General features: G+C 36.5%; 2 protein-coding genes across 3 annotated transcripts; both read right to left on the bottom strand.

Annotated features, from left to right (window-relative positions):
* Positions 1 to 7,312: 7,312 nt before the first annotated feature.
* LOC117336164 (splicing factor 3A subunit 2-like) lies at positions 7,313 to 23,408 on the bottom strand. The gene is given in 10 exon segments (XM_033896555.1): positions 7,313 to 8,080; positions 8,759 to 8,827; positions 10,107 to 10,142; positions 10,144 to 10,248; positions 13,177 to 13,226; positions 13,890 to 13,999; positions 14,192 to 14,238; positions 14,686 to 14,757; positions 15,815 to 15,994; positions 23,319 to 23,408. Coding segments are annotated over 9 exon segments (1,089 nt in total). The 5' UTR covers positions 15,941 to 15,994; positions 23,319 to 23,408; the 3' UTR covers positions 7,313 to 7,606.
* LOC117336165 lies at positions 20,857 to 22,902 on the bottom strand. 2 transcript variants are annotated; one of them, XM_033896557.1, is made up of 4 exons: positions 22,340 to 22,902; positions 22,022 to 22,148; positions 21,891 to 21,909; positions 20,857 to 21,244 (listed from the first exon to the last, which is right to left on the bottom strand). In XM_033896557.1, the coding sequence occupies exons 1-3, from the start codon at positions 22,735 to 22,737 to the stop codon at positions 21,904 to 21,906; spliced, it is 531 nt and encodes a 176-aa protein (XP_033752448.1). In that variant the 5' UTR covers positions 22,738 to 22,902; the 3' UTR covers positions 20,857 to 21,244; positions 21,891 to 21,903. The 2 variants fall into 2 exon arrangements, with proteins under 2 accessions (XP_033752448.1, XP_033752447.1); XM_033896556.1 differs by lacking the exon at positions 20,857 to 21,244 and having other exon boundaries at positions 21,714 to 22,148.
* Positions 23,409 to 23,464: the final 56 nt, after the last annotated feature.

Raw genomic sequence — 23,464 nt, 5'->3', positions numbered from 1 at the left:
TTGGATATCCCATTCCCGTTCTGCAGAGCCTTTGTTAGTTCCAAAATGCTCAGTGTTCTGTCAAAATTTTATTTGAGTCGAAATAATTCCTTGAGATCATTATAATAAGCATATGTATCCTAAGAAAAAACCATATGTCATATAACTAAATAATAAAATCGTGTAAGGTGTACAAGAGGTGTATTTCATTTGAATTATGTGTGTACATACTATGTGTAGGCCTCCCTTTATAAGAATTCAATAAAAAAAAAAACAGTGTGTAGCATTAAGAATTTCAGTCCCCCTAGCGTAAAATAAGAATTGAAATAAACCATGCAATGTATTTTGGCTAAGCAGTGGTATAAAAGTACGAGTACATGAAATTACTGGATTAAGAGATGGGTTTACACAGATACCACTTCAACTGATGTCGCTGTGATAAAGGAAGTATATCAACAAGTGACAATCATATCACTTCCTGATGGGTAAGATATATTCTTAACGAAAACGCACATGCCAAATACAAGCTTATTTATATGGTAAATGTTATGATATAATCTCCTGGCCAAGTTTGGTCTGAAGTTTACTTAGACTCTAGAAAGCCTTCCCGGTTCCTTGTACTTTAAGACTATTGGTTCTCGATACAGCCAATCAACATTTAGGATACAAGAATAAACCTGAACTTGGTAATTAGGTTTAGATAAAATATTATCATCACATTTTTGGAACACTATCCAGGAAGTTGTTATTTATCAACGCGGATGTAGGATGAAAAAAGATATTAGTATGACCTTTACGAACTGACCGCCAAAATACTAAAATAGGCTATGCAATTCAATAAAAAATAAATTTCATTTTGCGCGTTTGAAAGAGAAAAATGATTAAATCAGACGAGAAGCATACAGTTAAATGACCAGTATCAGACAGCTGTCAGGCAAACGATTATTCTAAATAAAACCGGTTATGATTTCTGCTACATTTTTTCTTTATTTAACACAAAATGCAAATTCAACTTGAGAAACTGGATTTCTAATGGATCTTTAAAAATACATTAGTGGTAATCAATGCCATTTAGCGAAATGGATAGATAAACATCGAATGGAGTCGAAATATAATAACTAATTAAGTTATTGACGTCTTAAGAAGGTTAATGGAATATTGCCACATAGAGAATGTTTAAATATATGTAATTGGTGGAAAATATAAAAACTATTAACATTGTTCTTTGTGGTTTCATAGCCTGCCTAAATACAACTCTATTTTTGATTTAAGGTGACCAATTACACCTAAACTCCTAAAATGAAAGTGAAGCTTAAAAATAATGAAATATTGCGGAACTTTTGATCTTTACTAGTGTCAAAGATTTACCATTGGATTGCATCATCATGTATTTGTTTTAAAAAATAAAGTGTTCCGTCTGAGGATGTATTATCGTCACCTGTTGCTAGGATCAGCATTCGTCTAACCACGGTCCCCTGGTGCAGGAAGGATTTATGGAATTAGTTTTTGTTACTCTTCTTAAGGACCCGCCTACCAAACGTTAAACTACTTTAAGCTATTTAGGAAACGAAGCCAGTATAACATGTCCAAAAGATGACGGTTAGTGAAATGAGCAATCCATCATGTATAAAAGTGATTTAAAGATTTGCACGATAGTAGTATTTAACAGATAGGAATAACATACAAGGGTCGATTTATAGCCTCACAGTAAAATGCAATTTATCTAAATCACACGATCCTGCCTATCTGAGTTAAATATTCAGTTAAAAAGATATATGCACAATTAATCTAACACACACATTATAGTATCATCCGTCTTCATTTTAAGTGCTTGACAAAGCAAACTGTTTGTAATGGGAGACCATTTACCAGCCTTTATATATATATTTTTATCATTCATTTATTTATATTTATTTCTGAATCTTAAGTATACGTACTGTACATATAATCATTGTAGCGTCACATCGAAACTATTAAAAATATAAAAGATTTTAAATGTTGTGGGCATCCGAAAGTTGTAAGGCAATGTAATTGGACAAATGTGCGTTGTATAGAATGTAAATGATCTAAGGCTAATACCCAAAATAATGACAAATAAGGAGTTTGCATTGAATTAATTCAATATACTCATTTTATCTTATAGCTTAGCTTACATCTAGTTGTTTGGGTTTTAAATTAATGTACAGACACGACTTTTTCTTCGTTCATTGAGGTCATTCTGGAATTTGCGTTTGAAGTCAGGCAAGGTTCGGAGGTTGATTTCTGAGGGTAGATTCTAATGTCAAATTAGAAGACGATTACTGTGTAGTTGCAATATGTGCACGAAATAACCTCGTACTTCAGTTTCCTGATGTAGTCTATTTGTGTCTAAATATCGATCGACAAAAAGGCACTGACTTCATATTTGTGAAATAATTTCAGGCCTGGATGGATTTCAAGCTCGCTGCCTTTCGGTAATAGTTCCGAAACCGATTGCATTGAATAACAGTCTGTTCCATCCAATGGACGTCAGTGCAATGACCAGGGAAGATATCCTGGCTGTGCTTAACTTTCAAGAATAGTCTGACAAGGTTTTCGACAAATAAACGTATTTTGTCGTGCAGAGGCAATGGCAACAACTCCTTTCCTTGAATAGGAAATCCAACTTAATGGAAAGACGTCTCGGTGTACTCCAATGAATAAGTTCATCAGCAACGCACATCACTCTGCTGATGACGGCCTTGTATGGATACAGAAGTATATTAACATTCTGAAGATCTGACCATGATTGCTTGAAGACAGACAGACATGTTCATATCATTCTAGTAGGTAACGATCTACTGGACTCATTAACAGCATGTCGTGGGGAAATCAGTTCTCTATCTCGGTATGACCAGCATTAGAAGGACAACATTTTGGCGGAAGTCAACCAAATTCTATCCCCTTATAATTCGAACAGGGTTATGACCTTCAATATTTTTTCCAATATTTGGCACATCGTTTTCAAAGGCATTTGACTCTAATCTATTTCTGGGTGGTTTTGTGTTCGCAATTATCGAGAGTTATGACCTGCTCAGAACAGATGACGATACCTTGAAAAGTCCTTCAATTTCACCTGTGGAATTTTACAAAAACTTTATTGACTATTAAGTTGGTTATACCCTAAACAACTTGAAAGCAATGAATGGATACTGAATTTTTCAACATCAGCCACTTATATATATATGTGTGTGTTTTTTTATCGATTTTTGCTTTCGACGTAAGCAGCAGGGATTACTTTCACCTAAGCCGTAGAGTTAGCGCTATGATTTCCCTTTCCCCGTTGATAATTTTCCAATTTGAAATAGAAGCATACCTCCCTGTTTCCCCTACCAACGGTATCACAAGAACTTGACACGAATTACCAATAACATGGACCTTGGGAACTCCGTCCCTGTGGACGGTTTCCCAGTTCGATATTGTTCCCATTATCAGGATTTCTGTGACAGTTTGTTATCCATTATCGTACATCACCCTCGGGATGAGTCTAACCCATTCATTCTAACATGCTCGAAAAGTCAGGTCGCCCTACATTGACAACGTAACGTTACGCCCCACAGATGAATGTTTTATGTAACATAATAATGCTCTGAACAACAAGCATACCAAAATAGTTAGTAAATCCATCAACATACGGTAGTCTGTGCTCTCCTATCTGATGAAAAAAGTTCTGTGTTCTACTTTCAGTAACAAGTCCTATATACCGTATATGTTAACTCCTTTTTATCTCAACATTTAATTGACAATGCACATTTATCAAATAATTTTATAACCGATTTATATGAAATTCAGTTTAGATGTTCAGTTCACAAACACGCATACAGAGAATAAAAATCAAGGTCAAATGTGGGGTTTCCAGCCATGTTAATTTCCCGTCGGCCTAAAGATTTGTTCTACACTTAGAGACCACTCACCGATACATTGCTTTGTGTCATCAAAGTTGGTATATATCCCCTTTACCCAAATTTCATTGTTCTTTTAGCTATTAATTTTTAAATTTTCTTCATGATGAAAAATAGCTTCTCTGTACATGATTTGAAATATTATATTATTAAAGCGCTTCTATCCTATTTATAAAACCGTGTTTTACAAAATCTTTAAACACCTAATACAGTACCGTTCTTTTAATGCGAGATAGGTGTGTAGGTGCAGGTTGTGAAGTTGTCTTTAGGAGAGACATTAAAACCAAGAAATCTACTAGAAACATAAGGAAGTAGGGATCTTTCTTTAGTCTGCGTTTCTCCTCTCTGGATTATGCAGATTGTAAAGTCTGGACAAGTTGGACAAGTACACAGTTTCTAGAAATTATTTCACATTGTTCTTCCTCTACTGACACCGGTATTTACACTCCAAACCACGAGGATGCACTACTGTTTTTCTTGGTAAAAGTGAAGATGAACATATGTCATAGAAACAGTGTACAACTTATCGAAAACATTTCATTCCATAGTGAAAGCATTACGCATACCTATCGTTCCGTTCCTTATGATGTTGTGAACATCTTACAAGAGAAAACGTTCTGGACCACATCACAGTGTTCTCCGAAACAATTTTTGGCAAGCGGGCGAGTGTCATACTTGACGGTATATACTAGTATATCTTTATTCCTAAGAGTTCTGATCAAAAGCTCCAAAGAATCTCCTACTGTGGCCAGAAGAAGCGGGACTATTTGAAGTTCATGAGCATAGCCCTACCTGATAGTTACCTTCTGGACACAGTAGGAACTTTTCCTGGAAACAATAATGATACGATGATTACAAAAGCCATCATGAATAGTCTCTCCAGGCTGGAGAAAAATGACAATGTCATTGTTGATAGGGGGTTTAGGGATGCTTTTCCAGATTTGAAATCACGTGGTTTGACAATAAAGATGTAGTCTTAACTAAACACTGTGCAGACTCAACATGACGAACTGTTTTTCAAACCTTGCCTCCAACTATGTCATTGATGTTATCGGGGCACTCGTTAGAATTGTAACAGCCTGTCTGAATGGAATCCGAGGACCCATGAATGTTTGAACACCAGAGCAAGACGCAAAGGAAAGAGCGCTGACTGACCAAATGAAAGCGCATTGGTTTTCACAACACCTTAGCTCAGCGTGTGAAATATGATCCAGATCTTACCAGGAAGGTCAAGTCACTATTTGTCAAACTAGATGCCACTGCGTATAATTGTGAGTTTCCAAAGTTAGATATGGAATACCTAGGACAATATCCTGTGGCACATACCAAATATCACAGGCAGCCGAGTACATAAGTGATGATGGTGACTACGAGATCTGAATCTATCGGCACTCAAGGGACATTGAACGATGTCAGATCCACTCGAGACATAAGAGGAGTGTGAAGTACAATGCTTGAATCCAGCATGACAGCTCCGACACCATTATTGCCAGTGTCCTACTGGACAGAGAACCATATGTGCCCACATAGCCAGTATCATATAATATTTACTGTAAGATACTACATGCATTTGGAAACCGGTAAACCTTTTCAAGATATGGTCAAAAGGATTAAGACAAACCCGAAGTAATGTAGATATCGCTACTGACAGTCATCTTCAAGGAATTAGGTATGGTCGACTTGGACAATTACGATGTAGACCAAAACCGACATGGACAATAAGATTTTAGGAGGAAGCCATATTGGATTCCTAGATGATTCAATGTGTAAAGCAACATTAATCTATCATGTGATAAGATAAGTGATTCAGCAGCTGTAAGAACATTTAATGTTTGCGGTTATCAGGGAACATGGCGGCAATTATGAAAGTGGAAATTTCACTTTGGTTGGTTATTAGTCGAGGTGTCAGTCCCGGTGTACTGATGAAATCAAGTATAAACGTTTTATTTTAGTTCACTTTACACTATTTCAATGCAAAACAGATTTCCCATATGCTCATATTTCTTTTAAAAAATGCATAACAATGTTGTCAATCAGTTTGAATTAGTTAGCACAAAACTCCTTATTACTCTGAGCAATTTATTTTACATTGTTTTGGATTTTTTTTAGCACACAAATACGAATGGACTGCAATAGGAAGTTGTATTTTTGACCTTTAGATAATTTCGCTTAATGTAAAAAGAGCATCTTCTTACTCAAAATCCATCATATTTATATCTCCTGTTCCTCATGTATTCAAAATTGTAAATTCTTGCTTTGCATATATATCTGACAAGTTAACATCAACATATTCATATTTAATTTTCTCAAAATAAATTAAGAATTGATACTGTAGCATTTTCCCAAATAACCTTCCTTTTTAGTATATTTTATTTTAAATTTTTTAGCACAAAATGGGTGTTATAGTCTTGCGTTTGTACATCTTTGGAATTAGATACCCATTTTTGAACGTAGGACTATGGAGGCTATCAATAGCACATACAAGATATCATATTTGCTTCCTTGCCATTTTGAACCCCCACCTTTGTATCCTTTCGCCGATGTTTTGTTTTTATATCACGAAGCAAAGTAGTTTGAATCAAACAAGGAGTCAGCTGATTAAAGGTCAAGGTCACTGGTTCAAATTTTTTACGTTTTACTGGTGAAGATTTTATATTAGAAAGAATTGGCTTGAGTTAAAAAATAGGTCAACAGACCAGATATGTTTGCACTGAACATCATAGAATATGCATGATGTACATTACGTTTTTCTGTAACTGTCGTTCAAGTCCAAGCGTCAACCTCAGCGATATAAGCAGATGCTTTCTCTGTGAATATGGGGTATAAATAACAAAATGACTTGGCCCTCGTTAACGTCATCGTTCTAGTTTCTTTTTTAAAGATAAAAAAAAAAGAAAACAAAAAAACGCATACATAGCACCATTAAAACTAACATCCAAACTGGACTACCAGTAATTATTTATACTGATAGAAAATCATATTGCAGTGCTAGTATTCCCAACCCTACAGCAAGGGAGATAACTCACCATATCATCTTGATGCATTGTAGATATTGATTACATTAGATATGTTTATGTAGAGTATGTTGTTACAACCAGCTATCGTCTTGAGAAAAGTGTAGTCAGCCAAAAATGGCCGTCTATTTTTACTTTCAAATGGCATGTTTATATTGAACAAATTAATGTGAGAATATGTATACCCCATCTTTCCATATATCAATTGTCGAAGAGGTATTAGCAGTATCTATGCCCTGTGACATCACAACTGTTTTACCTATTATTTGTTTTTTGATAGGTCTTCTGATATAGATTCTTCCAATATCAGTATAACTGTAGGTCAACACAACAGGTAGTATTATTGTAAGACAATTATTTATCACAATGTAGTGTGGATAAAAAAGGCAAGAAAAACACTGAGTATTTACAATTTTTACTGATTTTTTTCACACAATTTCAAATTATTTATGTAATGTTCTGTGTGACAACACAACACGATACTTTACACACGATACTAAAGTATCGTGTTTTAATGAATATATCTGAGGGAAAACATTGCTCAGTTTAAAGTCTTTATTTGATGAAATGAATAATCATCACTTTGAAATCTTGATCTAATTTGTTGAATAAATGTGTCCATTTTGAAGTATCTCCAGAAATGTACAGACAACTCCATAACTAAAGTCCACCAATAAGCTGCCTTTTGCATGATCATGATGAAGTTCCTGGAGGATTTGAGGGAGGGGGTGGAGGGGGAGGGGCTGCAGGTAGCATGGGTGGGGCTGCAGAAGGCACCATAGGGGGAGGAACAGGAGGAGGGGGTGGTGCTGGCATGCTTTGTGGGGGGCCTGGGGGTGGAGGACCTGGCAGAGGGGCACTTCCTGGAGGCATAGGAGGAGGGGCCATCGGAGGAGGACCCGGGGGCATGGGTGGAAAACTTATAGGCGGGCGGGGAGGTGGTGCTCCTCCACTCATTTGCATTGGATGAGGTACAGGAGGGGGAGGGGGCATGCGAGGGGGTGGGGGCATCCTGGGAGGGGGAGGCAGTTGTGGTGCAGGGGCGCTGGGGGGTTGTGATGTGGGTTGTGTTGGAGGTTGAGAAGGAGGAGGGGGGCCACTTGGAGGTGGCTGTGGTGCAGAGGATGCTGGCTTTGAATCAACCTTGAAGGCAAACTGAAGGAAAAACTGAAAAAGAAGTAAATTATACAAGTATTAGTAAAAACAATGTAATTCATCATGCTAACAAAAACAAGGTAAAAAATAAAAGGTTTATAAAACTTATTTTACTTTGTGAAAGATATGCTAAAATTGAAGGAATGAAATTTTGTTATGTTCAAAAGCAGAATAAAAACAAGAAAAAAGATTCCTTAAAAGAAATAAATAAAACATCATCAGTTTAAGGATTTCTGAGAAAATTACACACTATTCATATTATCTTAAGGCATCGGGTACAACACAAAATAATTTGAATATACTACTGATTATTTTAATGAGATTCCTCAAAATAAGTACATTGATCCATTATGGACCTTTGGGGAGATCAATAAGGCGTTATACCAATGACATAGAATCAAATATTAGTACAGGTCAAAGTCAAGGTCAATAGGAGTGAAATTGCATTATATGTATCTTGATAACAGGAAATCTACATTTGGGCATAGTGACATCACAATGATTAAGACATAGTAAAACACAATATTAACTCAATGTTTGTATAAATAGAAACCATGTTAAGGATCTCTGACAAATATTTATCTCGATGAGAATGGAGGATTTATTGCCTATACATACGTAAATACATCTTCAATGCTTCAGTAAATGAATCGTTCTGTTATTTCCCCTTGTGTTAATGGTAAACTCTACCTGTTTTGTTTCTCTATTCCAGTGAGACCAGATCTTCTTGGAATCTTTGTCCACTTCCCGACTAGGAACCTGGAATTCAAACACCATAAAATGAACTTTGTAATCAAAGAGAATATGCTCTATTGCAATCTAAGTTCTTTAACTAAGCAGACTTCAGACCCAATGTTTTAGAGGTGGTTGTATGGATGTTAGTGGCCTTAATAAAATTACTACAAGTATAAAACATTAAGAAAGTAAGGAATTATTACACGGACATAAATCCTAACAAGAGACCCACGGGCCATATCGGTCACCTGAGTTTAGAAATATTTCAGTTAATTTGACCATTTTTGACCCGCCCATAAGCCCCTGTGGGTCAGTTAGGGCCAACATGTGCATACAATCAAGCTGTCATCCAATGCTGATAATGTTAACCAGGTTAGAATGAATTCCAATACAAATCCAACAAATGATAGTCAAAAATGTGATTTCCCTATATAAACTATAGTAAAGTTTATCCCCTCCCCAGGGGCAAATGTGAGACTCCAGGGTCATGAAATTCACAAATTGGTACAGCACCTTAAGATCCTTCCATCCATGAAAGTATTTGTTTCTACCTGATTTGGGTCTTGAGAAGAGGTTTTTTTGAAATTTTAGTTAATTTGACCCTTTTTGACCCTGCCCATAAACCCCTGGGAGTCCGTCAAAGCAAAAATGTGCATACCATCAAGCTTTCATCCCATGCTGATAATATTTCCCAAGTTAGAATGAATTCCAATAAAAATCAAACCCCCTCCCCAGGGAGAAATGTGAAACCCCAAATCCACAATTTTGGTAAAGGACTTTAAGACCTTTCTCTCTATGAAGAGTATTTGATTCTACCATATCTGGGAGTTGAGAAGAAGATTGTTGAAATGGTACTCAATTGGACCCTTTTAAGCCCCACCCTTCAGGCCCTTGGGGGCTGGGGCCAATATAATTCACAACTTTGGTCATTGAAGCTTCCCGCCAAATTTCATTGAATTTGGTTCTGCGTTTTTTGACGCACGACACCGGACAAAAGGCGATCGCAATATCTCAGGTGACCTAAAAAATCATCCAAGTTATGGCAAGTACAATCATACACACCGTTTCTAACATTTTTTAAAGTTTTTATAATGAGGACAAGACCTAAATTATAAAAATTCTTTACTCTAAGGAATAGGAATAGCCTCACCTTAATCAACATAAATTTGTTCATCATTTAAAATTTTCTTACGTATAGATTTTCAATTTGTTGAAAATTAATCTTTATTCTAAAGTGTAAGAATTTTCTTAATGCTTGAACCTGATTCAATGTTGGAGTAAGCTGATATTCAATTTTACAAACCTTGAAAGCAATAGTCTCGTAAGGTTCTGCAGCGAAACAAAAGATACTGCCACTTCCTGTCTGGGGGTTCCATCTTCTGCTCATATGCTGCCATAAATCGGTGACGTGGCATTATTCCCTCCACAATTTCAGGGTAATCAATCTGCATTTAAATGACACACATTTGTTATTAATCAGAGAAGTTACAAAGCTACATAAAACCCCTTTCTTTGACTTTGGATATAAAAACATGTTTGTAGTACATGGTAGATAAACATACATCTCATTGCATAAGCTCAAGTGAAGAGGTCTATTCCAAGTTAACTGTTAAGATGGCCCTCATATAACAGATATTTCATTTCAGAATATGCTAATATACTGATGTTATACACCTACAAATTAGGCAATAGACAGGGGCTTAAAAAGCCCTCTCCTAATGGGGATATATTTTAAACAAAGAAATAGCTGTGATGGTATTTCTCATTTCAATGTTTTTTTTCAACTGAACACAGCACATGTATCAAGTTTTCAGTACAAATGTGTGTGGCTCTATACAATATACATGTACAAACATATGTTTGAAATGTTCACCAACAAATGATACAGCAAACAATTTTTTCAGCAATTATCTGATGATAAATTTTTGAGGAGACATTAGTCTAAGAGAACAAGAGGCCCAGAGGGCCTGTATCGCTCACCTGGTTTCATGAGATATGAAACAAGAATGATGCTTAAGTATATATTGGCACTGGTATTGCTATGTCAATATATATCATCAGCATTTTATATGGGTACATGTACATTGGTTTTATTTTATTACTAAAAATGCCAAAAAGTGCATTAATTCATGAAATGAAATTGACTTTTGGCGCGACCCCATAGGGATGCTACCACACAAATGTGAGTGATATCCATTGCTTAGTTTCAGAGAAGATCTTGTTTAGACCAATTTACCCCTTTTGACCCTGCCCTCTGCCCCCTGGGGGTCAGCTCCTTCCTTTATACAATTTTGAATCCCTACCCCAATAGGATGCTACCAGTCAAACCATTGCTAAGTTTCAGAGAATAAGTTGTTTAAATCAAGTTAGCCAAATTGACCCCTTTTGGCCCCACCCCTCAGCCCCCTGGCGGCCCGGGTCAACCCCAACATTTGTACAATTTTGAATCCCCACCGCATAACCATGCTACCATACAAATGTGAGCAATATCCATTGCTTAGTTTCAGAGCAGAAGTCGTTTATATCAATTCTGCAAAACTGACCCCTTTTGGTCCCGCCCCTCAGCCCCCAGGGGGTCGGCCCCGTCATTTGTACAATTTCAAATTCCTACCCCAAGGTGATGCTACCAGTAAAATATGAGAGATATCCATTGTTTGGTTCCAGAGAAGAAGTCAATTATATGAATATAGCCCAATTGACCACATTTGGCCCCGCCCCTCATGCCCCTGGGGGGTCAGTCCCATCTTTTTTTGTACAATTTTGAATCCCCACCTCATAGTGATGCTACTAGACAAATATGAGTGACAGGCATTGCTCGGTTTCAGAGAAGAAGTCGTTTAAATCAATATAGCCAAATTGACCACATTCGGCCCCACCCCTCAGGCCCCCTGGGGGGTCAGCCCCAGCATTTGTACAATTTTGAATCCCCACCCCATAATGATGCTACCAGGCAAATATGAGCGATAGCCATTGCTTGGTTTCAGAGAAGAAGTTGTTTATATCAATATAGCCAGATTGACCACATTTGGCCCCACCCCAGAGGCCCCCAGGGGGTCAGCCCCATCATTTGTACAATTTTGAGTCCCCTACCCATAGGGATGCTTCTGACTAAATTTGTTTAAATTCCGATCAGCGGTTATGAAGAAGAAGTCAAATAAGTCAATTGTTGACGGACGGACGGACGACGGACGCCACAGTATGGCATAAGCTCACCTTGGTCCTTCGGACCAGGTGAGCTAATAAGAATGATGTTAATATTTAGATAGGTTCTGGTTTACTGCCCACATGACTCTGCTTATTGCTAGGTTTCGCCTCACTGACTATAGTCAGTTTTCTGTTGGCTTTAATTACTGGTTTACCGCCTACATGACTCCGTCTATTGCTAGGTTTCGCCTCACTGACTATAGTCAGTGTTCTGTTGGCTTTAATTACTGGTTTACCGCCTACATGACTCCGTCTATTGCTAGGTTTCGCCTCACTGACTATAGTCAGTGTTCTGTTGGCTTTTTATTACTGGTTCACCGCCTACATGACTCCGCCTATTGCTAGGTTTCGCCTCACTGACTATAGTCAGTGTTCTGTTGGCTTTAATTACTGGTTTACCGCCTACATGACTCCGTCTATTGCTAGGTTTCGCCTATAGTCAGTTTTCTGTTGGCTTTAATTACTGGTTTACCGCCTACATGACTCTGCCTATTGCTAGGTTTCGTCACTGACTATAGTCAGTGTTCTGTTGGCTTTTGATTACTGGTTTATCGCCTACATGACTCCGCCTATTGATTGGTTTCGTCTCACTGACTATAGTCAGCGTTCTGTTGGCTTTAATTACTGGTTTACCGCCTACATGACTCCGCCTATTGATTGGTTTCGTCTCACTGACTATAGTCAGTGTTCTGTTGGCTTTTGATTACTGGTTTACCGCCTACATAACTCCGCCTATTGCTAGGTTTCGTCTCATCTGTTGGCTTAAGGGAGTAGTCCTCTATTATAGAACTGTCTGTCCTAAAATATGTTTATGTGTGGTTTTGGAAGACGATTCCTGGGCCTAAAAGTGCCTTGTCCTACTTAAATCAGTATGACATCACTCGCTGTATAATAGTAACTGGATGTGGCAAGAAGGGGTGGATGTTCTATTTCTATGGATTTTTTTCTAATTCATATTGACAATGTCCATCTGAACTCTGCAAGTAAACGTTTCTTAAGAGTGAGATATTTACCGTACAAGGTTGACAGTTCTCACATTAAACACATCTTTATGTCCCATCTGATGGTGGTTATTGGTTCGAATTGTTATAGAATATAGAAGTAGAATCATTAACTCTTATTGTCCGTTCTAGAAACCGTTAAGAATGATGTGTCCACCAATCTCTTACCTGGAACAAAAGACTCTGCTGTCCATTGTCAGGGTCCCTCTGTTTTGTCACTGAGAAAAACAAAATGCTTCTTATAAAACTGATTGTACACAAACTTATATCATTTCAGAGACACTATTAAAATTTTTAAAAAATCATTCTACCATAATTATGCAATTACTTATTGCCTTCTAATATATGTTAAAATAATATTCTAATATTTAAGGATGTCACTCAAGCATTTTACTTTTTCAAACTGATTTTTGAATACCACGTATCTGAAGTACATATACTGTATATGTCTACACTGAATGAAAAGATTATAAGAATGGTACAAATGAAATACAGCATTGAATTTTTTTAATCATGTTTTAATGATTAAATGACAAATAGTAGTTGAATATATGTATTTATTAGATGCAGACTATTTAAAAGAAAAATGGCTACGGCATGCCAGCATTGAAAAAATAATTCCAGGTCTGTTATTCTTCCAAATTATTATTGACATTAAAACTTTCTTTAAAAGTAGAACAGGCTGGATACAAATCCTGAAATAGACTCAACCTTATACATTTTAAAACATTTTAAAAACAAAAAAAAATTGTGCATATGCTAAAAATATTTTCTTAGGTCCCATATGGGATTTGTTATATTAAAGCTATGTGTTACTCTATTTGAATAAGGTCTTTTAGTAATGTGTATGAAATTTTGTTTAAATGGTTAATCATTATTACCTTTGTAACCAGGACGTCCAATCTTGACAAACTTTTTTATATCAACACGAACTTTCTCTGGTGCAGGTTGTGCTGGGGCTTCTTTTGCTTCCTTAGCTGCACGACGAGCACTGTCAAAGTCAATACGACAAAAATATGAATTTCACAATGGTTATGTAACAATTTGAAATCATACGACAGCATTAGCTTTATATAAAGAGATGATGAAAGTTTTAATAGCTAGCTTAAAAAAAAATATTAATGAAAATATTCAAAGTGAATGTACAAGGTTTAGCTACATAAGCTGAGAGTTCTATACTTACAGATTAGCTTGATGTTTCTTGCCTTGTGTATGAGCCAAATAACTTCCCTGTAAATAAGAGTTCAGATCAGTTTTGTAGAGTTTCGCAAAGTGATTATTGTCTTCAAAAATACCCCCACTTCCAGTAAAAAATATCTGTCAACCTAAGACCCCATGATCTAGCTTCCAACTTATATTTCTGTGGGGTTCAATTTAAACCCCAAGGGTGATAACCCTAATAAGACCTAGGGATAAAATAGATATTTAGATCTTACTACGATAACCCTAATGTCACATTAACTAAAATGTTTTCACTCCAACCAAAATTTCTGCAACATCTCAATTTCAAAAAAGGGAGACAATAATGTCCTTAATTTAACAGCTTGGTGTTCTTAACTTAAGTATTCAAGAGAAATGATTGATATATCATAATAATTGCTTTGTATTAAATATCAACTTGTTAATGTTTACAATACTTTAATCTACAATTTTCGCGTCATTCTGTAAATACATTACCTCATTATTGTGTAGTGTCAGACACAGCTTACACTCATAGGAGCCCAAGTGGTTCTTCATAAAGTAAGGATCCTGAAGAAAAAAATATACATACTTCAAAATTCATATAAAAACAAAAACCTACAAAAACATTAATAATAAAACCGCGATCAAATTGTATGATAATTAGTGTCTTTGTTATTGCCACAATTAATTTTTTTTCATTATCATCTGAAATTTATAAACATTATAAACTAATATTGAAAATATTCACATTGTAACAGAATATTAATTTAAATCAATTTTATGGCATAAATACTCAAAAGGAATGGACACAAGTTATCACAACTTATCAATGTCTTCTCCATAATACAATTATGCATATATGCAAAACTAAACAATGGCCTAGTGATAAGCAGCATATAATTAATTCATCATAGTATCTTAAACAGAGCAGAAAAAGAAAAGGAAAAAGGAAGGATTCGGGAAGAGAAAGAAGGATACTTGTAAGTTGTAGGTGAAATGAGACAACAGTAAAAAATAACGGGCAGGCAGATGACATTATGAATAGCAAACATGTACTGGGTATATTGAATTGTACACATACTTATATAAATTTTTCGCAAGTTTTGAACATGTTTAATTTACATGTAGCTTTGTTTAAGTTTTATTTCTATGGAACCATACATAAGGCTTTTGTATGCCATGATAGATGTCTAAGCATCACATTTTTTTGAACATTATATAATGCGCAATGTAAAATAAATGTTTTCTGTCATCTACACATGTCCACATCGACAGGACAGACTGTCAATTAGCTATAATGTTGACACAAGGATTCATTGTCATCAAGATCAGTATCAGACTGAAAATATCTGTTCAAAATTTCACATTTACATCATTGTATACTCCTCAAGCACACTTATCCTACATAGTATCTCTAGCTATGGCTGCTTTGTTACATTATTTCAAATTTGACTAGTCCCAGTAAGTCTGTCTATCAGTAGAGCCAGATCTCATATTTTGCATACTTATATTTCATGCAACAATGTTCATCATCTGAACTACATTTTACAAATAAATAAAAACAAATATTTTCAAAAAACATACCATGGTTATGCTGTTCTAACAACTTCATAAAATTACATACCTTGAGAAGATCTATTGTTTCCAGGGCCAATTGTCTTAGACGTTCCCTTCGATCTCTGTTGGATTCCGAGGCGGAGGCGACACCCCCTGTCCCCGTCTTCCCTCCAGCTCGATGCTGGAAATCCATTGTGTAGGTTAACCAATGAGTAGCTACCTACCTATGTTGTTTATGGCAGAAACTCTGCAATTAAAAAAGAATTCTCAATGAAAACATTCTTTTGGTATTTACACCTTCTGAAAAAAAGAGTTTTTAGATGTTCTGATTAAATCTAAAATCAGTGAAAATCGTTAAAAAACGAAAAACTGACCAAACAAAACTTATTTTAATATTACCTCACAACGTAACGAAAACTGACCAAACAAAACTTATTTTAATATTACCTCACAACAGAGTTGTGGCTATCAATCAAATATACTGCCTTTTTAGTACCAAAATAAATAAAAATAATGTAAAAAGTAATTTTGCAAAATCTTTCAGCTTTCCGGAGTTCCCACCCTGATGCTGCAATGTGTGCAAACAAGAATTGTCAGAAAACAACATAGCTTGACAAGTGGATTGAAATTCAGAATTAGTCTTTTTAGGTAAAAAAGGCATGGTCACAGTAGATCTGTAAATGTAGCGCCAATGGAAAGTTCTTGTCACAAGGAGCACATGTCAAATATGAAAGCTCCATCTCATACAGATTGATAGACTCCATCTCATACAGATTGATAGACTCCATCTCATACAGATTGATAGACTCCATCTCATACAGATTGATAGACTCCATCTCATACAGATTGATATACAAGACAAAGCAGACCTAACAGTAGCTCAGGTTTCCTCTGGCCCAGACACCATATCTGGTATATCTATAGGTCCACATCTAGAGCCCAATACTATATGAAAATGTGAAATTCTCCAAAACTGTTTTGTGTTTTTGGTGAAGACAAAATAAAATCGGACATGACAGCACTTTCGCTTTACGCCGTAAAATTCAACACCATATTGTAAACTATGTGCCTGGTAGGTCACCCCATCGGAACATGATGGATCAAAAAGAAAAAAAAACACCTATTTATATTAGTCTACTGGTTGTTATGTTAATAATAAAAAATGTATTCTTGCATTAAACATAACAGGTTTAAGGAAATAATATGCTTAGTTTTCTTGATTTAACTACCTATGATGTAAAAAACAATAACTTATAGGTCCATTGCATTCTGATTGGGATAGTTAATTAGTTGCACAGACTGTCACTTACAAAATGGTGCGTCGAACAGTGTGAAAATTTCGGGCAGAGGAAATTTTAAAGCGGGGGGCTAAATGGACGGAATAAACCATCAATATGGGAATAAATGAGTGTTTCTGGATAAATAGATAATCATGGCCAGTTATCTCATATGTAAGTAAGGTAGGTGGTCTGTCATGATATATTTATTTGTCTGCACCAAAATCCTAGCAACACCACATAATTCCAAGTTTTCATATATATAATAGTGCACTCTGGGCTGGCTTACACCAGACATGGTACCAGGGCCAGTGGAAGCTCATATTGCTGTAATATACTGGTTTCAGTATTATTTGATCACATAATGCATGTTCCGGGCGTGGGAAGAAAGAGTTCTTGTATACTTCGGTTTTTGTATATGGAACCTTAAATCTCCTATTGTGGTTGCATGAATGCTTTCTGATGGTATTTATTACAGGAGAACCTGCTGAACTCTCGGGCAGATTTTTCCTTTCTGATGTTATGAAGCTCATATTGCTGTAATATACTGGTTTCAGTATTATTTGATCACATAATGCATGTTCCGGGCGTGGGAAGAAAGAGTTCTTGTATACTTCGGTTTTTGTATATGGAACCTTAAATCTCCTATTGTGGTTGCATGAATGCTTTCTGATGGTATTTATTACAGGAGAACCTGCTGAACTCTCGGGCAGATTTTTCCTTTCTGATGTTATGAAGTTCTGTGAGGGCAAAGACTGTCAGTCATGTGTCCTCAACCACTTTGAAGAATAGTGTAAGACGAAACATTTGCCTGTGCTCTGACAGTGGAGTCAGGCCTGTGCAGGTCTTTGTTACATAGCCCACTTCTCTGTTCTTGTAAGCACCAGTAATGAAGCGTGCAGCCTTATGCTGTACCCTCTCCAGGCTATTAGATAGCTAGCTATATATGCTATATTTGCAGAATGAATCCCGTACAACACACCTATACTCCAAGATTTACCTAACAAGGCAGAGGTAGGCCGACTGCTATAAAATAAAAAAGATTTAGGCCAAGGAAAAAAAATGTTGTGTTTCCCCTTTCGTCTCTCAAAAAATTAGGGTAGGTAGGTAGGGATTTTTTTTTTTTTTTTATATTTTTTTTTTTAAATAAATAATCAAATGTTCATATTTGAATATTTATATATGCTGTATATATCATTTCAATATCATTATATTTCAGTGTTTGATCATTCTTCTACCTAACTTCATTTTGAAATGCAATGTATTGGGAGATGAAAATGATATTAAAAGTATATCAAACTTTATTTGCAGTGTTTGTTATCTCTTTTCAGATAATCTCAAATAGGAGCATCATATTAATAGTCAGAACAGTAAAACCATGTCATTATAAACGCAGTTTATTGAGAGTTTCCACTCTTCGATTTTTTTCCGTATGGACGATAACATGGAGGCTGTTCATGTTCGAGACATTCTAGACACACGGGCAGAACAGTTTTATATTGTTTCTTTAATTCCTGATCAACCTCCCCATCACAACCACCACAATAGTAGCACAAATCGAGTCGTCCAAGAGATGCACTGTAAAATGGTACTTCGATGGGATTAGCGCAGGTGAGGGTCATTCTAACCAATGCTTTGCCATGAAGACCGTGGCCAGGGGGTGTCAGAGGTGATCCACATGTATATATGTATTCGCTCATTAGTTCCGCAAGTTGCAGTTCCTGTCGGCCAGAGAACTTTAATTTACTGTACACAACACGTGGCTTGCGGCACTCGACACAAGTTACGGAGGATCTTGCGGTCTGTGCTGAAAATGAGAAGTCTCCCTCCAATTCATTTTCAGAAATGAAAGATGTTTTAGGCTGCCTTTTTTTGGGAACTGATCCACATTTCGTAGTTGGGGTCACAGTAGACTTCTTCATATCAACTGTGTTCGTTGGCATCAAGTCTGCAGTTTCAAGACCTTTCATCTCATTGTAAGTCATGTAGTGATCAGCATCTCTCAGAACAGGGTCTTGAAGCCATTTTGGACGAGTGGAATTGGGGATTTCCTGTAAGCAGCAAGCTGGGTTGTCACATTTTCTAATCTGGAAACTATACTGTCTTTCCTGGCAATGTACTTCCTTCCATGCAACATATGCAGGAACTTTCTTGGTGTGTACTTTCTGAAGCTTATCAAGATCCATCTGAGGAAAAAGCTCTCGCAGGTGTCGCTTTAATACATCAATCGCTTCATCTGTAACTGGATCTGATGCTACAATGGGGTTTTCTTTCAATTTTAACCGTCGAAATCTGTTGCTGATTAGTGCTTGAACTGGCTCAACTGATTGTGTGTACAAATTCCGTAGTTCCGGTTTCTTTGAAGCCATCTCTCGTATTTCTTTCATGCTACCACATTTACCCAACATCCTTTCGCTGTCAACATCTAATGATACTCTTTCTAAGGCACAGTTCTGCAAACCTAAATTGAGTATGGACATAACCCTTTCTGCAGGATTTCTCCAGCTATGTCCCGGAGCACATCTTCCAGCTACAAGAAGATCAAGGTTGTGCTCCTTGAACAAACAGATACTGGCACATTTGACACTTTCAAGCGTGTTCCTGTGGTCTACACCACCATCAGTGTACTTAAGTAGAACTTGAAGACTCCTTCCAGCGAGACGCTTTGAAAGTGATGCAGCATGTCGGAATGGATTTGAGGTTTGAAAGACGGAATCATTTACGGTAACCGAGACCTGTCCTCTGACAAATGACTTTTCAACTGTATCAGGAATGTCACACTCTAGTATAACTGAAGGTGTTAATGATGACTTTGTCATATCATGATCAGCCGCAACTAGGGTTGTTGAAGTCGGTGCTATGGTTTGCTTTCCTCTCACTCCAGTGCTGACAGAAAAACCTTGTTCCCCAATCGGCACCTTTGCCTTGTCATCACAGCTAAATAAGGCAACAGAGACTCCCTCTTTCTGTAATTCAATTGCCATTTCCTTCATGTATTTAAAAAGAGCATTGCAGTAATGTTGATCGGGGTGATTCATCCTTAGCTGACGCCTCTGTATTTTGTACTGCACATCAATCTTTGATGTAAAGTTCCAGGCTGATTTAGCGTAGGGGTTTCTGGGAGCAAATTGCAGTCTGACTAGACTTTTTGATGGAATCAGTGTCATTTCTGGACATCTTTGACGAGCTTTTTCAATCATATCACTAAGGGATATCCATTCTGAGAGGTGAGAGGTTCCTTGTCTGCGTTCATCTGCTGCTGTGGATTCTTCAACTAAATCGGCTAGGTGCTGAAAAAAGGTATCAAACTTTTCCGATGGTCTGCCTGGATTGCAATGTCGTAGATCAGCAATGAGGTCAGTCTCGCCCAAAGAAATCAGACGTAGCCTTTCTTGTGTGTCAGGATGTTCAGCTGTTGTTGCATCCATAGTTAATTCCTTATAGATGAAGTTCAAAATCATTGGAGAAACATGAGCAATGTTGTTTATCTTATTCTTGAAAGCGCGTTTCATTGACCTGGTGTGAAACTCACAAAAACTGTCTTTATTTGTCATAACAAATTTTGCCCCATCTACCAAGATCTCTTTCTCACTTCTTTGTAGCTTTGACTTTACAATACACACTGTTGATGTTGCACTTCCCCCAGGTGAAAACTTGTAGACATCAACAGGGACAGATAACTGTAAGTCCTCGAGAAACCGTAAACGTTGCAAGGCACTTTCAAATGGGACTTTAACATGTTTACTTTCATCAAAAAAAACAAATGAACCCTCTTCCTTTGTCTTTAATTCTGCATCAAGGTTTAGATATTTCTCATCAATTTCTCTTCCTGGCTGTCTATGCTCCACTGTTGTGTTTTCCCCCACTGTTCTTACAGGGTGTTCAAGTTCGTGATTAAAGTTCATTTCTTTTGCTTTGTTGACAAGATATGTTTTGTATGAAGAGAGGCAATCAGCAAGACCTTTAATGTTGTCATGAACTTCCTTCCATGCTGGGGTGCTCTGTGTTACAGGTTTCAGCAGCAAGCTATACAGGGCTTGACTATGGCTTTCTAATTGATCAGCTGATAGATTTTCTTGTTTTATTTTCTTTTTTCTTGTGTCATTGAAATTCTGATATTTATCAAAGACCTTTGGTACACTAACAACACCTTTGCGTCTGCTTTCACTGTTGATCCTGTCATGGTGGTTGGTGATATACCATAATGCATTGCAGAGTACCTACAACAACAAAAGACATATTTACAATATAACATATTATTTACAAAACCTCCAGTATAACCTGTATGATGTTTTTCAATCTCATGTTAAAAATAAATATTGTGTGCATATTTTTATTTTTATAATATATTTAAATGATCCACCATTTTAACAGTACTTTTGTAAACAATTCATTTTTGTGCATGTTTAACTTTCAAATTTTTATTAATTTTGTACAACATTTTAATTTTACAAATTAACCTGTATGTAAAGAAGGCAAATTAAAATAACCACAAGACAAAGTATTAAAGATCAAATTAAAAAAAAAAAGAATGAAATATTGACACAGATTAAGATTCCAAGATATATATCCACAGAGCAAAGTTAGTGTTTTTAGTTTTTATAATATAGATCTTCTAGTATTGGCTATGGCTGCAGCACTTCTTCATCACACACTGGATACCATTTGTGGAATAGTGCAAGTCAGATTTATATATGTGCACTAGATATAGGGACAGGAAAGGCAGCATTCAAGACAGAGTTTAAAAGCAAAACTGAAGGCAATTTTGAGATTACAATGAGTTAAAAACACATAGCAGGTTTAATATATAGATATACATATTAAACTACTATTCACACCACTAGAGTTTAAATAGACAATACGAACCTCAATGTGTCCTTTAATCCTGCCACAAGAAAGATATCATTTAAACTATATATATTCTAACATCAAATATTTGATATCTTAGACAAGTATTAAAATTGAGTATATTAAAAAAAAGGGGAAAATAAACAAACCTGTACAATATAAGGTCCATCAGTGTTGACATGTGCTTTGGGGAAATCGACTTTACTCGTTTTGAATTCATCTACCAGTCCATTAAATAATTCATCTTTCTGGTTCAGACCTTCTTTCACTCCAGAACTATGCAAAATACAAAAATTCCAGAATGAATGTTCTGAGGATGGTATAGTTCAGTATCATATTATATCAACATATTTGAATTATTTCTGACTGTCAGGATAGTATACATATGTTTGGGCTGTTCCCCTTATGCTAGCAGGAACATGACATAGTAAATGCACACTAAGTACTGTTGTTTTAACATTACATACCTTCGTTCCTTCTTTTTAACGAAATCTCGACCCCCTGCCATCAAGAGCTCAAAGGCATTGATTGTTTTTTGTGTTGCTTGTTTGGATGAGTCCTCGATCTTCTGTTTAAGTTCCTCTACCTCATCATCGCATCGACAGTGATATTCCAAGCTCTTCACATTGAAATTCATAACGTCGCCAACAGACAGCCCTGGTCCAACCTCAAAGGTAGTCGACTGTCCAACCTCCCTCCCCAATATAACACAATCACCTTTTACAATTTTTTCGTGATATCTATAAAATATATCTCCACATAGCGTTGTATGCGGCAGTGATGTCATAATTCGCTTTTCGTCCATGTGTTTACATTTTTTTATCGTCAGTGCCAAAACAGACGACGGCGTGCAAAAAGCCGCCATGTTTTTTGAACATCGAGGTCATCAATACGCTTTAAAACCAGTGCCCGTCATATACAAGCGTTTATAAGACTTGGGTGTGTATAATAATAAAACGGAAAACGGGCTAAATTTACGAAAATTTCCGGATTTTCAGTATTTCAAACAAAAAAAAATTAGGGTCGGTGGCCTAAATATAGGGTCGGTCGGGAAAGGGGAAACACAACATTTTTTTTTCTAGGCCTTATGATCTGGCAGTCTGTTTTCTATATCGTGCCGTTGCAATGGACTTGTTTAATTGAATTATAATAGACAAAGTAATTAGCAATTAAGTATGCTACTGTTAGTATCCTTGAGGGAATATCGGCCTGCCTATCAACTCTAGCCAATATGTTAGGGGATTACACGATACACAGCAAGTGTTTTCAATGCGTCAAAACAGGTGACATGATTTAGCTACATTATTTTCTCCAAATAATTGCGACACGTGTGCATAAAGTAGCAATGCATCTATACAAATTATACTCAGAACAATACTTTAGGTGTGCAGCAATGTATCAGATCATACATCTGAAAAAGATAAAGAGAAATTGAAGAGTATTTACATATCAGCCAGGCTAGCCGGTTCGAATGTTCTGCATGCGTCTGTCGACGTTTTTAGGGTCACAGATCTGTTTGAAATTAAGGAAGCAGTGAACAAATGTTAAAGCTTCCATACAACCTGGAGGATTAGAAACCCTTAATCTCTAAC

The sequence above is a fragment of the Pecten maximus genome, chromosome 10, assembly GCF_902652985.1.
Source record: "Pecten maximus chromosome 10, xPecMax1.1, whole genome shotgun sequence".
NCBI classification, from domain to species: domain Eukaryota; kingdom Metazoa; phylum Mollusca; class Bivalvia; order Pectinida; family Pectinidae; genus Pecten; species Pecten maximus.
The sequence above is the reverse complement of the archived record's forward strand: the minus strand, read 5'-3'. Positions and strand labels throughout refer to the sequence as shown.